This window comes from Zootoca vivipara, chromosome 6 (genome assembly GCF_965207765.1).
Source record: "Zootoca vivipara chromosome 6, rZooViv2.hap1.1, whole genome shotgun sequence".
In the NCBI taxonomy this organism is placed as follows: domain Eukaryota; kingdom Metazoa; phylum Chordata; class Lepidosauria; order Squamata; family Lacertidae; genus Zootoca; species Zootoca vivipara.
The window spans coordinates 84,975,063-84,988,763 of NC_142589.1; the positions used below are offsets into that span (position 1 = coordinate 84,975,063).

The window sequence follows — 13,701 nt, forward strand, 5'->3', positions numbered from 1 at the left end:
CTTTCCATTTTGAAACCACCCAGACCCTGAGATCATCTTCTGAGACCCTCCTTTTTGTGCCTCCTCCTCAAGAGGTCAAGAGGGTGGCAACATGAGAGCAGGGCCTTCTCTGGAGTGGCTCCCCGTCTGTGGAATGCTCTCCCCATGGAGGTTCACTTGGTGCCTTCATTATACACCTTTAGGCACCAGGCAAAACTGTTCCTTTTTAACCAGGCCTTTGGTTGATCTGTTTGACATCCTATGAAAATAAATAAAATGTGGGTTATTTTATTTTATGAGGGGGAGTTTATTGGGTTGTTGTTTTTATTTTGATTATGTATTGTGTGGTTTTACATTTTGATTTTATTCTGTGAGACCTCCAGGTATAGGACGGTATTAAAATTCAATTAATAATAATAATAATAATAATAATAATAATAATAATAACCATCTCACTTTGTTCGGGGAAAGGCTGTAGCTCTGTAACACATTTCTGCACTCAAAAGATCCCGAGTTCAAATTCCTGGCATCTCCAGGTACGGCTGGCAATGTCCCCTGAGTCTCAAATCCTGGGGAGCTGCTGCCAGTCAGTGTAGGGCAGGCAATAGTGAGGTAGATGGTCTCCTATCTTCTTTTCCTCCAGGTTCATGGCCAGTTCTTGCATTGCAGGTGGTTGGGCAAAATGACCTTCCAACTCTACAATCAATTCTATGATTCTATAATATGCCCGTATTGTGAATGATCTACTATAGATAATCTTAAAAACCAACTGTAGGGATTCTCATCCGGAATATTTCTGATCTTAAAAGTTCTGACTGTTTCTTCCTGCTGAGTTTGCTGGGTCTTTCCCTGCCGTTGACTCTAGAGAAGGCCTGGCGCCCTCTTCAGGCGCTATAATTCATTCATCATAACCTTGCATCATACGTACATGTATAGCACAAAAATTCCTGGCAATCATAGTTTGTTAAGGGTGCTGGGAGTTGTAGCTCTGTGAGGGGGTAAACTACGGTTCCCAGGATTCCTTGGGGTGGAGGATGTACTTTAAATGTGTTTTTAAGAGCCTCTAAACCTTTTCAGGAGGGACGTGGGTGGCGCTGTGCGTTAAACCACAGAGCCTAGGGCTTGCCAATCAGAAGGTCGGCAGTTCGAATCCCCGTGACGGGGTGAGCTCCCGTTGCTCTGTCCCAGCTCCTGCCAACCTAGCAGTTTGAAAGCACATCAATGTGCAAGTAGATAAATAGGTACCGCTCCGGCGGGAAGGTAAACGGCGTTTCCGTGTGCTGCTCTGGTTCGCCAGAAGTGGCTTTGTCATGCTGGCCACATGACCTGGAAGCTGTACGCCGGCTCCCTCGGCCAATAACGTGAGATGAGTGCCGCAACCCCAGAGTCGTCCGCGACTGGACCCAATGGTCGGGGGTCCCTTTACCTTTACCTTTTCAGAGTGAAGGATAACTCACTTGGTAGAGCACGAGACTCTTATTCTCAGGGCCTTGTGTTCGAGCCCCATGTCAGGCAAGATTCCTGCACTGGAGGGGGTTGGACTGGATGACCTTCATGGTCCCTTCCACCTCTATGATTCGGTGATTCCACATCTTAAGGCAAAAAGTTTCATAGGCTATGTGCTCTGCAAAGGAAGGCATCATCTTTGTTTGGGTCTGAGTCTTCTGTCAACCCATTTCACGGGATGGTGGGGGGGTGGACTGAGTTCAGGTTACATGTCATAAAACATAATTTTGTATGTTCTCAATTTGATCCTTTTACTTGGTTTTGTATGTATTGTGGTATTTTATCCTTTGTGACTTGCAGTTATTTTTACTGATCATAGTTCAGTAATTATTTATTGTAATTGCTAAGAGTGAATTTCTGCTTAATTATTATTTGCTGTTGTTTTGAGAGTCCATTTCATTGTCCATTCATCTATTATATTCCAGTAGATAATTGAATATTACTTGATTTGATATACGTCGTTCCAATTTAAAGTTATGTTTTATCATGACATTTTATTATAAGTGTAAGGTGTGTGTTCTTTGTTGTCTATTTTGTTGCTGTAAAGTGAAATGAAATGTCAAAAAGCGATAAAAAGGACTAAGTGTACGTTGGAACGGGAAACGGCACCCTGCCATTGCCCTGCCAAACAGGTGGTGCAGGTTTCTGCGGCACTCTTTGCAAGCCTAGCGGACCTGTTGATGCAAGAAATGGGCAGAGAAATGGTCACAGATCCTCTTTTCCAAGCCAGATTCAGGCCTCTTCAGAGCATCGTCTCTGACCCTGGCCGGCAACTGCATCCTTGGCGACGTGGGACCTGGAAAATCCCAGGAGGCTGCATGGCATCAGGAGCCCAGACGGCCTGTCTTGCCAAAGTCAACTATCCCTTCCCCGCAAAATTAGAGGCTGGCTCCCATTTCCCCCCACCAGAGCTCTGTGGCGGAAGAAGCCACCCACGGAAAGCAGGCATGGCCGCTGACCCTTTCGTCTGGGTCGGAGGCTCACCGGCTTCTCTCCCACGCTGGGAAAAAGGCTGTTTTGGGTACCACCTTCAGATGGCGGCACACGAAAGCTTATACCAAGAACAAACGTAGTTGGTCTCTAAGGTGCTACTGGGCATTTTTAAATTCTTTTTATATATTTTGACTGCGTCAGACCAACACGGCTACCACCTGAATCTATGCATCTGGCTGGCAGGCTCCTACCCTGTTTCAGGGAGAATAAAAGGCAGAATCATAGAATTGTGGGGTTGGGAGGGACCCTTAGGGTCACCTAATTCGACCCCCTGCAAGGCAAACTGCTAGTCTGGCAGTTGCTTGGGACCAACATTGCCCTGGGTCTGCTATTCGCTGATTCTCAGCCTAACTTTCCTCACAGGGTTGTTGTTTCTTTAGATATTTTAAAATTTTCACACACACACAAACACACACCAGAAGGAACAGGGATAACAGCTGGAGGAAATTAAAACAAAACTGTAAGAGGCAGGCAGAATGAGTGGTTGCACAGGTGTTAAAAAGACAAAAAGTCCATAAATAATATCAGCGTAATAAAACAGCTGCTTTGAGATCTTGTATAGAATGTCCTGGGAGATTGAAGTGTTCTCCTACTGGTTTCTCTGTCTTGTGGTTCCTGATGTCAGATTTATGTCCATTTATCCTTTGGCGTAGGGTTTGGCCTGTTTGTCCAATATAGAGAGCTCTATATTGTATAGAATCTCCCAGGACATTCTATACAAGATCTCAAAGCAGCTGTTTTATTACAGAAAAATTTCAGAAACAGACTGGAAAGAGAAGTTGCTGAATTGGAACTCATTACTGTACCAAGCTTAAAACCATGGAGCCACCTGGGATGAACAAAGACATAGGATTCTTATCTCATTATGCATGATGTTTAGCGCCTCAGCCCTTGCTTTTTCCCCCGCAGGACCTATTGCAGTCATCAGCAGTCGTTAACAGCCATCAACAGGTTTACCACTCCTATCAGCCCATCACCCATTCCCACCCACCCCCACCACCCTCTGAATATACATAAGGGTCTGGCTCTTCTGTTTCAGTGTATCTGAAGAAGTGTGCATGCACACGAAAGCTCATACCAAAATAAAAACTTAGTTGGTCTTTAAGGTGCTACTGAAGGAATTTTTTTTATTTAGCGTTGTTTTTGGTTACCAAGTCTAGTTCCAGGTTTGCCAGAAAATCATGGTGTATGTAAATTTCAAGGCGCTAGTCCCAAAGCCGCGGAAGCAGCGAAGACGGCGCTGCGACGGGCAATTCTGAAGGCGGCGGCGGTGGTTCCAGCGCCTCCATCCCCGCCCCAACCGCTGCAGGAGCCCCCTCTCCCGAACTCTGCTCTCCCTCCCCGCTGCAGTTGACAAATTTCAAGGCGCAAGACCCTAAGGTGGCTGGGGGGGAGAGAAAATCAGAACAGCGATGGGAAACTGGGTGAGCCCACTTTCAAGAGCCCACTTTCCTGGCTTCTGTCTCCGCTGCAGCAGCTGGCAAATTTCAAGGCGCTAGTCCCTTAGGCACACAAGCTGCGAAGGCGGCGTCGCGACCGGCGACCGGGGGGCGGCATGATCGGCCCACCCCTTCGAGGCGCCTCCCCCCCCCTCTCTCGCCTCCGCCTCCCAAGCGCTGCCTCGACGGCGCACAGGGACCTTCTCCCCGGGGCCGCCTCGCTCCGTCTCTCGCTCTTCCCCCGCCGCCTGCCCCGATCCGGCCACCATGCCTGCTCCCCCTCCTTCTTCCCCTTACGGGCCGCGCGCTCTGGGCGCCCTGGTGCTGTTCGGCACCGTGTCCGGCCTGATGGCCGTCTTGGCGTCTATGCTCATCTTCCAGATCGAGGCGGGCAGCCGAGCCGGAGCCGCGGGCGCAGGGGGTCTCCCCGAGGGAGCGCGCCGGGTGCTGCTGCCGCTGTCGGTGGTCCTGGCCGCGCTCTGCCTGGTGCTGAGCCTCAGCTGCCTCCTGCTCAGTCTGCTGCACGGCTACTGCGGCGCGGAGCGGTGCGCGCCCACAGGGGGCGCTCTGGGGCCCGACAGGTGCGTACTCGCGAGGCCAAGACGTTCGGGGGCTTTCGTGGGGTGTGTGTGGAACATCTATCTGAAGTTTGCTTCTTTGGGGAGGAGGGGGCTCTTAAGCCAGGCATCCCCAAACTTCAGCCCTCCAGATGTTTTGGACTACAATTCCCATCTTCCCTGACCACTGGTCCTGTTAGCTAGGTATCATGGGAGTTGTAGGCCAAAACATCTGAAGGGCCGCAGTTTGGGGATGCCTGTCTTAAGCCGTCTCGAATTGCTTTCCCATCCTGAGTCAACAGTGTGATGCAGCGGCTAAAAAAGCCAATGCAATTCTGGGCTGCATCAATAGGAGTATAGCATCTAGATCTAGGGAAGTAATAGTACCACTGTATTCTGCTCTGGTCAGACCTCACCTGGAGTACTGTGTCCAGTTCTGGGCACCACAGTTCAAGAAGGATACTGACAAGCTGGAGTGTGTCCAGAAGAGGGCAACCAAAATGGTCAAAGGCCTGGAAACGATGCCTTATGAGGAACGGCTTAGGGAGCTGGGCATGTTTAGCCTGGAGAAGAGAAGGTTAAGGGGTGATATGATAGCCATGTTCAAATACCGTATATTAAAGGATGCCATATAGAGGAGGGAGAAAGGTTGTTTTCTGCTGCTCCAGAACAGCGGACACGGAGCAATAGATTCAAACTACAAGAAAGAAGATTCCACCTAAACATTAGGAAGAACTTCCTGACAGTAAGAGACAGTGGAATTTGCTGCCAAGGAGTGTGGTGGAGTCTCCTTCTTTGGAGGTCTTTAAGCGGAGGCTTGACAGCCATCTGTCAGGAATGCTTGGTGGTGTTTCCTGCTTGGCAGGGGGTTGGACTGGATGGCCCTTGTGGTCTCTTCCAACTTTATGATTCTATGGTTTGGAAGAAAAGCGAGATACAATCATAGAATTGCAGAGTTGGAAAGGACCACAAGGGTCATCTAGTCCAACCCCCTGCAAGGCAGAAATCTTTCACCCAGCGTGGAGCTTGAACCCGCAACCCTGAGATTAAGGGGTCTCGGGCTCTACCAGTATGTGTGAGATATAAATGAATTCCATCCAAGGAACTCGCCGTAATTAATTTCTTACATTTACAGTATATCGCCATGGCCTTCCAGGGTCTTGTAGCCCCTTAGTTTATATTACAGGTCTTCCAGAAGTAAAGCCTTCTTCTGAACATGCGACCCAGAGGCTGGGGTCTGGCTCACCTTCGTCAAAGGTGGTTGTTAATGCTTCCACCTCTCCTTGCCCCTTGCAGCCCTCCTCCGAATCATTAACCAAAGGCATGTCCAAATTGTCTCCGAACACGAAATAAAGGCCGGCATCTGCCATGCATTAGATGCGTTAGCACGGCTCAGAAACGACACGCTGGGGTGTCAGAAGGTCAGGGTTAAATTGCTGGAAGCAGAAGGCAGAGAGCAAGTTGGCTGAAGTGGTGCCACAACTGCAGGTGTTTAAAATTCAAGCAGGCATCTCCTTGGCCCTTCCCTGAAGGTCATCATGTGGTCTAGAAGCCTGCTCTCATAGGGTCTAGAAACTTGGATTTCTAAACACGGACACATCCAGTCATAATGCCTAGACCTAGAAACATAGAATCATAGAATTGAAGAGTTGGAAGGGACCCTGAGGGCCATCTAGTCCAACCCCCTGCAATGCAGGAATATTTTGCCCAACATGAGGCTCGAACCCATGACCTCGAGATTAAGAGTCTCATGCCAGGTTAATTGTTATTTTTAAATTTCAAAAAATGGAAATACTGCTTGATTGTAAGCTAACCTCTATATGGTTCACAGGGATGTAGAGCAATCTGTTGAAATTAACAGGTATTTTTAAATATTCAAAGGATAAAAAGCAATATAGATTCATAGTACTGTAGAGTTGGAAGGGACCTCAAGGGTCATCTAGCCCAACCCCTGCAATGCAGGAATCTTTTTGCCCAACACAGGGCTCAAACCCACAACCCTGGGATTAAGAGTCTCATGCACTACTGACTGAGCTATCCTAGGAGCATGAGACACATCAGTTCATGTCCAACATCATGAGATCTAGATACTTGGTTTTTTAAACACACAGACATTCACAGTCATAGGGTCTAGAAACTTTTCATGCATGTCCAGTATCATGAGGTCTAGAAACATGTTTTAAACACATACACACACTCCTAAATTCTACAAACTTTTACAGACCTTCAAAGTGCCCCTATTTTCCAGGCACAGTCCAGGACTTACAGAAGCCATTCCGGTTTCTGATTTGATCCTGGAATTTGATCACCTTTGGACATCCCTATTTTCATCGGAGAAATGTTGGGAGGATATGGAGTTATATGACACCCCCCCCCCCTGAGCCAAGGAGATAAGTAACTAGACAACTTTTAGAAGACATCTGAAGACAGTCCTGTAGAGGGAAGTTGTTTAATGTTTGATGTTTTATTATGTTTTTATATATGTTGGAAACCACACAGAGTGGCGGCAGCAACCCAGTTAGATGGGCAGGGTGTAAGTAATAAAATTATTGTTATTATTATGCAATAGGATGTCCCTATTTTCATTGGAGAAATATTGGAGGGTCTGTTTTCATGAATGTGGTGTAGTGTCATGAGGTCAGAAACGCGGGTTTTTTTTTTAAACACACATACACACACAGGTCTAGAAACTTGCATGCACATCTCATGTCACAACAAGGTCTGGAAACAAGGTTTAAACACTCACATCTCCATTAGTGATAAATACTTGATTTAAAAGCCACACAAACCCCAGATTCAAGCATGCATTGCCCCACACATTTTCAAGCACATTTTGTAAGGTCCAGAAGTTGAACCAGATTGAAGTGGGCACTGCAATGTTGAGTCAGTAAGGCCTAGAAACTTAGGGATTTTTTGCCCTTTTTTCTTTTTTTTAAAGAAGAGCCATAGCTGGTGAACCATCTGAAAAATACTGAAAAATACTGGAGCCCTTGCTGTAATTTATGGACTTAATCGGCCATTGCATGGTACTAGCTTTTACGTTCCTCCCGCCGAGTGCTGGGGCCCCTATCCGCACCCGTCCAAAAATTCCTGCCATATGAGGAACTCTGCTCATTATCCCTCCAACTCACGTCCACCAACTTTTCCCACATTGCCGCTGTCATTCTGAATTAGCACTTTGAGGTTTTCTTTTCTGAGATTCCGCCCTCCCCTCCAAGCTTTCTCTCCCTGTTTCATTTTCCTTTTTTTCTTCTCAGAGTTTTGCAAACAAAGTCGGTCCAGGCCTGCAGTGAACCCCCCCCTCCTTTTTCTTCGGAAAGTGGGGGACGGTCAAAACAAAGCTCTCTCTATTCTTGGGGACAATGGCAGGCGAGGAAGGAGCGGGGAGGCCGTCCAATATTTTCTCTCTGTTCCCAAGATACTGTCCCTTTGCAACGTTGCGTGTTTTAAAAACACCATCCATTCACGTGGGTGCGTCTGTCCTGTTCCCCCACCCCCAAACCTCATCTCCACAGTTACCGATTGAGGTGCAAATATTTGATTTATTCTCGGGGGACACTGGGAGTGAACACCACCCTCCTTCCAGAAAAACATCCCATGTCCTGCGGAAACACAAATATTTCTCGAAGCTTTAGCATGAAACGGAGGGGAAAGGGGTCTTACTCAAAGGAGACGTGTTGAAATCAAGGTGCCAAAGTTAGCCAGGCCTGTTGAGTTTGGCAGGTCTGCTCAGTGGTCTTAAGAAGAGCACTGCCGGGTCAGAGAGAGGGAGAAGGAACAAGATGGGCAACACACAGAGCACACATGCATTGGAACCATAGGGAAGGGACTCCCAAGGGTCATCTAGTCCAACCCACTGCAATGCAGGAATCACAGCTAAAGAACCCACTGCTTAGCTCGGTGCAGTGTGTAATCTCTTTGGGGCAGAGACTCCCACCCCCTGCTTCGCTGATGTAACTCCCTAAAGCCTGAGGCGATATCACGGAGGCGTTGCATATAAATATGTGAAAATGAATTAACCACAGGTTTCTGTTCCTTCCTCCTGCCGCAGGGGCGACTGGTTCCTCGTGGACAGCCGGAAGGTGCGTCACGTAGCAGTGGGCCTGTTTTGCTGCGGGGTCTCGGCCTACCTGGCAGGTGAGTGGCTCCTCCCCCTACCCACTCCTTGGACTAGCTCTTGCCCGCCCTCTGCTGGTGAGACCAGTGCAAAAGCGCTTTCAAAGAAAGCTGGCTCTAATTCAGGACAAAAAAAAATGCAGTCATTAACAGTCATCAACAGGTTTACCACTCCTATCAGCCAATCACCCATTCCCACCACCCTTCTGAGTAATACCCCTCCCCACCCTCCGACTATACATAAGGGTCTGGTGACTTCTGTTTCAGTGTATCTGAAGAAGCATGCATGCACACGAAAGCTCATACCTATGACAAACTTAGTTGGTCTCTAAGGTGCTACTGGAAGGATTTTTTTTTATTTGTCTAATCAGGAATCCTAGAATTGGAAGGGACCCCTGAGAGTCATCTAGTCCAACCCCCTGCAATGCAAGAATATGCAGTTGTCCCATGTTGTCCCATATGGGGATCAATCCTGCAACCTTGGTGCTATCAGCACTCTAATGAACTGAGCTAAAGCTTCTCTCTTCACAGGTCCTCAAGTTGAGCAATGCTTAAAAGTACATTTATTATTGTTGTTGTTATTGTTGTTGTTGTTGAAAATGTGGAAAGCTGCTCATAGTTCTGGTTGCCTCACGTCCAAAAGAATATTGCAGAGTGGGGAAAGGTTCAGAAAAAGTGGGTGGACTGACTCCCCTATGAGGAAAGTTTGCAGCCTTGGGGACTTTTTAGTTTCGGGAAACGGCAAGTAAAAGTCAACAGGATAGAAGTTTATAAAACGATGGAGAAAGTGGATAGACATAATTTTCCTTCCTCTCCAGCAACAAACATGGACATCCTAGGAAGCTGAATGTTGAAAGATTGGGGACAGGTAAAAGGAAGGACCTCTTTATGCAGCGCAGGGTTAAACTGTGTGACTCACTGCCACAGGAGGGAGTGATGGCAGCCAGCTTGGATGGTTTTAAAAGATTAGGCAGATTTAAGGAGGAGGCGACTATCAGTGGCTGTGACCCATGATGACTGTTCTCGGTCTCCATAGTCTGAGGCAGCAATGCTTCTGAATCCCAGTTGCAGGAAACCGCAGGAGGGGAGAGGGCTCTCATTTTGCGGGTTTAACCCACAGCTGGCTGCTGTGAGGACAGGATGCTGGACTAGATGGGCCACTGGCCTGATCCAGCAGGCTCTTATGTTCTTACGGAAGCTTTTAATGTTTAATAGATTATTGCATTTTAATGTTGGAAGCCGGCCAGAGTGGCTAGGGAAACTCAGCCAGATGGGTGGGGTATAAATAAAAAAATATTGTTATTATTGCTATTATTATTGCTATTATTGTTATGTGTGTGTATAAATCTACAAATACTTCCATTTTTTAAAAGAAAATCAGGCATTTAAAACCAACAGAAACATTTTTAAAGCAAACTGTGGTTTACTGTACAGACTTTTTTTTTATCACTGATGTATATTAAATTGTGCGCCCTCTCTAATTCTAGTGCTTTCCTGCCAGAAAACGTGCAGTTTGTTGAACAAACCACAGTTAAAAGTACTCCATGGCATCCTGTTCTGTCTGAACACAGTCAAATGTTGTTAAAGCAAACCATGGTTTACTGTGCAAGCATTATCTTTTTTTTGTATACAGTGGTACCTCGGGTTAAGTACTTAATTGGTTCCAGAAGTCCATACTTAAACTGAAGCGTACTTAAACTGAAGCAAAATTTTCCATTGAAAGTAATGGAAAGTGGATTAATCCATTCCAGACGATGAAAAACACCCCCTAAAACAGCAATTTAAGACGAATTTTACTGTCTAATGAGACCATTGATCCATAAAATGAAGGCAATAATCAATGTACTGTACTATAAAATAAATAAGACAGTATTGTAGATGATAAAAGATAAAATTATTACAGTGGTACCTCGGGCTAAGTACTTAATTGGTTTGGGGTGCCAATGGCACTCCGAAAAGTACTTAATCCGAGCGGCGATGGCGCTCTCTCTCGAAGCGCTGATAGAGCGCAGATCGCTTCTGCACATGCACGCCCTGCGGAACCCGGAAATAAACACTTCTGGGTGCGCGGAGTACTTAAACTGAAACCCAGCCAGATGGGCAGAGTATAAATAATAAATTATTATTATTATTATTATTATTATTATTATTATTATTATTATTATATTACTCAAACCGAAGAGTACTTAAACCGAGGTATGACTGTATAAGAAAAAGCACTGCTGAGGATTTGTTGAAATGGGTCGCCATATGTTGAAGAGCAAAAAGGACACATTTGTTGACTTTAACTTTGGACCGCTATGACAGCTCTCATGTTAAATACCCCTGGAAAAGAGGTCATGTCTAGGAAAAAGAGGATATATAGCAACCCTAGTTGAACAAACCACAGTGGCGTCCTGTGCTGTCCAAACACAGTCAAACCTGGTTAAAGCAAACCGTGGTTTACTGTGTCGGCATTCCTCTTTTTTCTCTGTATATAAAACCACTGCTGTGGATTAAATTGCATCCTCTTCCCCTCGATTCCAGCTCTCTCCATGTACATGCTGGTGCAGTTTGAGACTGAAACAGGGATCACCAGCGCTTGCGTCCTTTCGTCGGGGATCTTGGTCCTCTTCATCACTGTGACGCACGCCCTGATCCGTGCTGCCAAAGCCACAGGGCTCAGCCAGGGCGAGCTCTCGCACACCCTCTACGAGAACGACTCGGCCCGTAGCGGGGAGCTGCCTGCTGCCCCCCTCAACAACACCAAGGGCATACCTGCTCCCCGGCCACGCCCAGAGATTCACCGGGAGTTTTCCTACCCGCCGTTCATTGAACAGAAGTCCCACCTCACCACACCAGCCAGCAGCAACATCACCTCGTCGGGGAGCGCCGAGCTAACCCTGGAAAAGGATTGCTACAGCGCTCCCCGGATGCACCGGACCCTCTCGGTGGAGTCCGGCCTCCTGCAAAGCCACGGGAAGCCATGGAACGGCGTCACGCAGGAAATGAGGAATGTGCTCTCCCGCAAAACGGCGGGCGCGGGCAAAGATTCGACCTTGGTGTAGAAAACGTGGGTAACCTTTCTCTGCAGAGGTGTAAGGGGAGCCAGCTGGTTCTCTGGAGGCGCCCTGCCTTTCAGCTATTAAAGACGTTTACTGTTCCTTATTCCCGCAGCCTGGTTAATTGGCAGAACTCCCTGCCACAAGGTCGTGGCCGCTCACATAGGAGGTTTTGAAATAACAATAACAACATTGTTATTTGTACCCCACCCATCTGACTGGGTTGCCCCAGCCACTCTGAGCAGCTTCCAGCATATACAGAAACACAGTAAAACATCAACCACTTACAAACTTCCCTATACAGGGCTGCCTTCAGTAGTCCCCTAAAAGCTGTATACTAGTTACTGAGCTCCTTGACATCCGAAGGGAGGGTGTTCCACAGGGAGGGAGCCACCACCAAGAAGGCCTTTGCCTGGCTCCCTGTAGCTTCCCATCTCGCAGTGACGGAACCGCCAGAAGGCCCTCAGAGCTGGACCTCAGTGTCTGGGCTAAATGATGGGGGTGGAGATGCTCCTTCAGGTATACTGGGATGAGGCTGTTTAAGGCCTTAAAGGTCAGCACCAACACTGAATTGTGCTCTGAAACGTACTGGAAGCCAATATAGATCCTTTAGGACTGGTTGTTATATGGTCCTGGCAGGTACTCCCAGTCACCAGTCTGGCTTCCGCATTCTAGATTGTTGTTTCTGATTCACCTTCCAAGGTGGCCCCACGGAGAGCGCATGGCAGTAGTCCAAGCGGGAGATAACCAGGGCATACACCACTCTGGCGAGACAGGGAGCAGGCAGGTAGAGTCTCAGATGGAGCTGGCAGACAGCTGCCTTGGACGTAGAATTGACCTGCACCTCTATGGAGAGCTGTGAGTCCAAAATGACCCCCAGGCTGCGCACCTGGTCCTTCAGGGGCACAGTTACCCTATTCAGGGCGAGGGAGTCCCCCCCCCACACCCAACTGCCCCCCCCGTCCCCCCAAAACAGTATTTATGTCTTGTCAGGATTCAACCTCGATTCAACCTCAATCCATTAACAAATCCTCCCTCCTCCAGGCATGTGAAAAGTGGCAGACGCATGGCATATTACGCATAATTACACTTGTGCAATTCTCTCCCCCCCCCCCCGGCTCACCAGCTAGCTGTGGGAAAGCCCCCCCCCAATTGCGGCAATTTCCCTTGCACCCGAACCCCCACATAATATGCGATGTTACTGTAACAGCAAGCCACTAGCAATGGAACCTCCAGCTACAGAGGCTGGAAAGCAGTGTCCAATTTAGCTGTGATTCCCGCATTGCAGGGACCCCTTCCAAATGCACAGTTCTATGAGTCTACAGATTTTCTCCCAAGTAACCCCAGGCATCGCCGGCACCTGCTTAGAAAGACTCCCTGCCTGAAACTCTGGGGATCTGCTGCCAATCAGTGTAGAGACCATGCTAAGTTGGATGGACCAATGGTTCCACCTGGTTTATGGCACCTTCCTAGGCTCTGATTTTAAATCAGAATCATGAGCAGTGCTCAAAAGTATGTAGTATTGGCACCTCCTTTGTTGTTGTTAAGAAGTGTGGCACTTACTGTAACAACTTCATGGTGAGTATATAGGAAAAAAAGCACTGATCATGAGGACTAGGATCTTCTTTTTTAAATAGAAGAACTGCAACTCAGCTGTAATAATACAAATAATAACAGTACAAATAATAAAGTAATGTTTTTATTATTTGTACCCTGCCCATCTGACTGGGTTGCCCATCATCTGCTTTGTGCACAGAAGGTCCCAGGTTCCCAGGCTGGGGAAAAGGCCCCTGCCCACTACACGAGTCTCAAATCCAGGAGACCTGCTGCCGGTCAGAGTAGGAAATACTGGCCAAAAGTCTTGACTTGGGATAAGGTCAATTCACATATTCCTGCCACACCTTTCCCAAGCACAAGGAATGTAGGGAAAACCCTCACTCTCAGCACACAGGAAGTCTCTCTCTCTCTCTCTCTCTCTCTCTCTCTCTCTCTCTCTCTCTCTCTCTCTCTCTCTCACACACACACACACACACACACACACACACCACAGCAATAAACATCATTCTATTA

At 47.5% G+C, this 13,701-nt stretch overlaps 1 protein-coding gene across 1 annotated transcript; it reads left to right on the plus strand.

The window, feature by feature from the left end:
- The first annotated feature begins 4,184 nt into the window (after positions 1-4,184).
- TMEM221 (transmembrane protein 221) lies at positions 4,185-11,731 on the plus strand. The gene is made up of 3 exons (XM_060275237.2): positions 4,185-4,498; positions 8,526-8,611; positions 11,117-11,731. The coding sequence occupies exons 1-3, from the start codon at positions 4,185-4,187 to the stop codon at positions 11,635-11,637; spliced, it is 921 nt and encodes a 306-aa protein (XP_060131220.2). The 3' UTR covers positions 11,638-11,731.
- Positions 11,732-13,701: the final 1,970 nt, after the last annotated feature.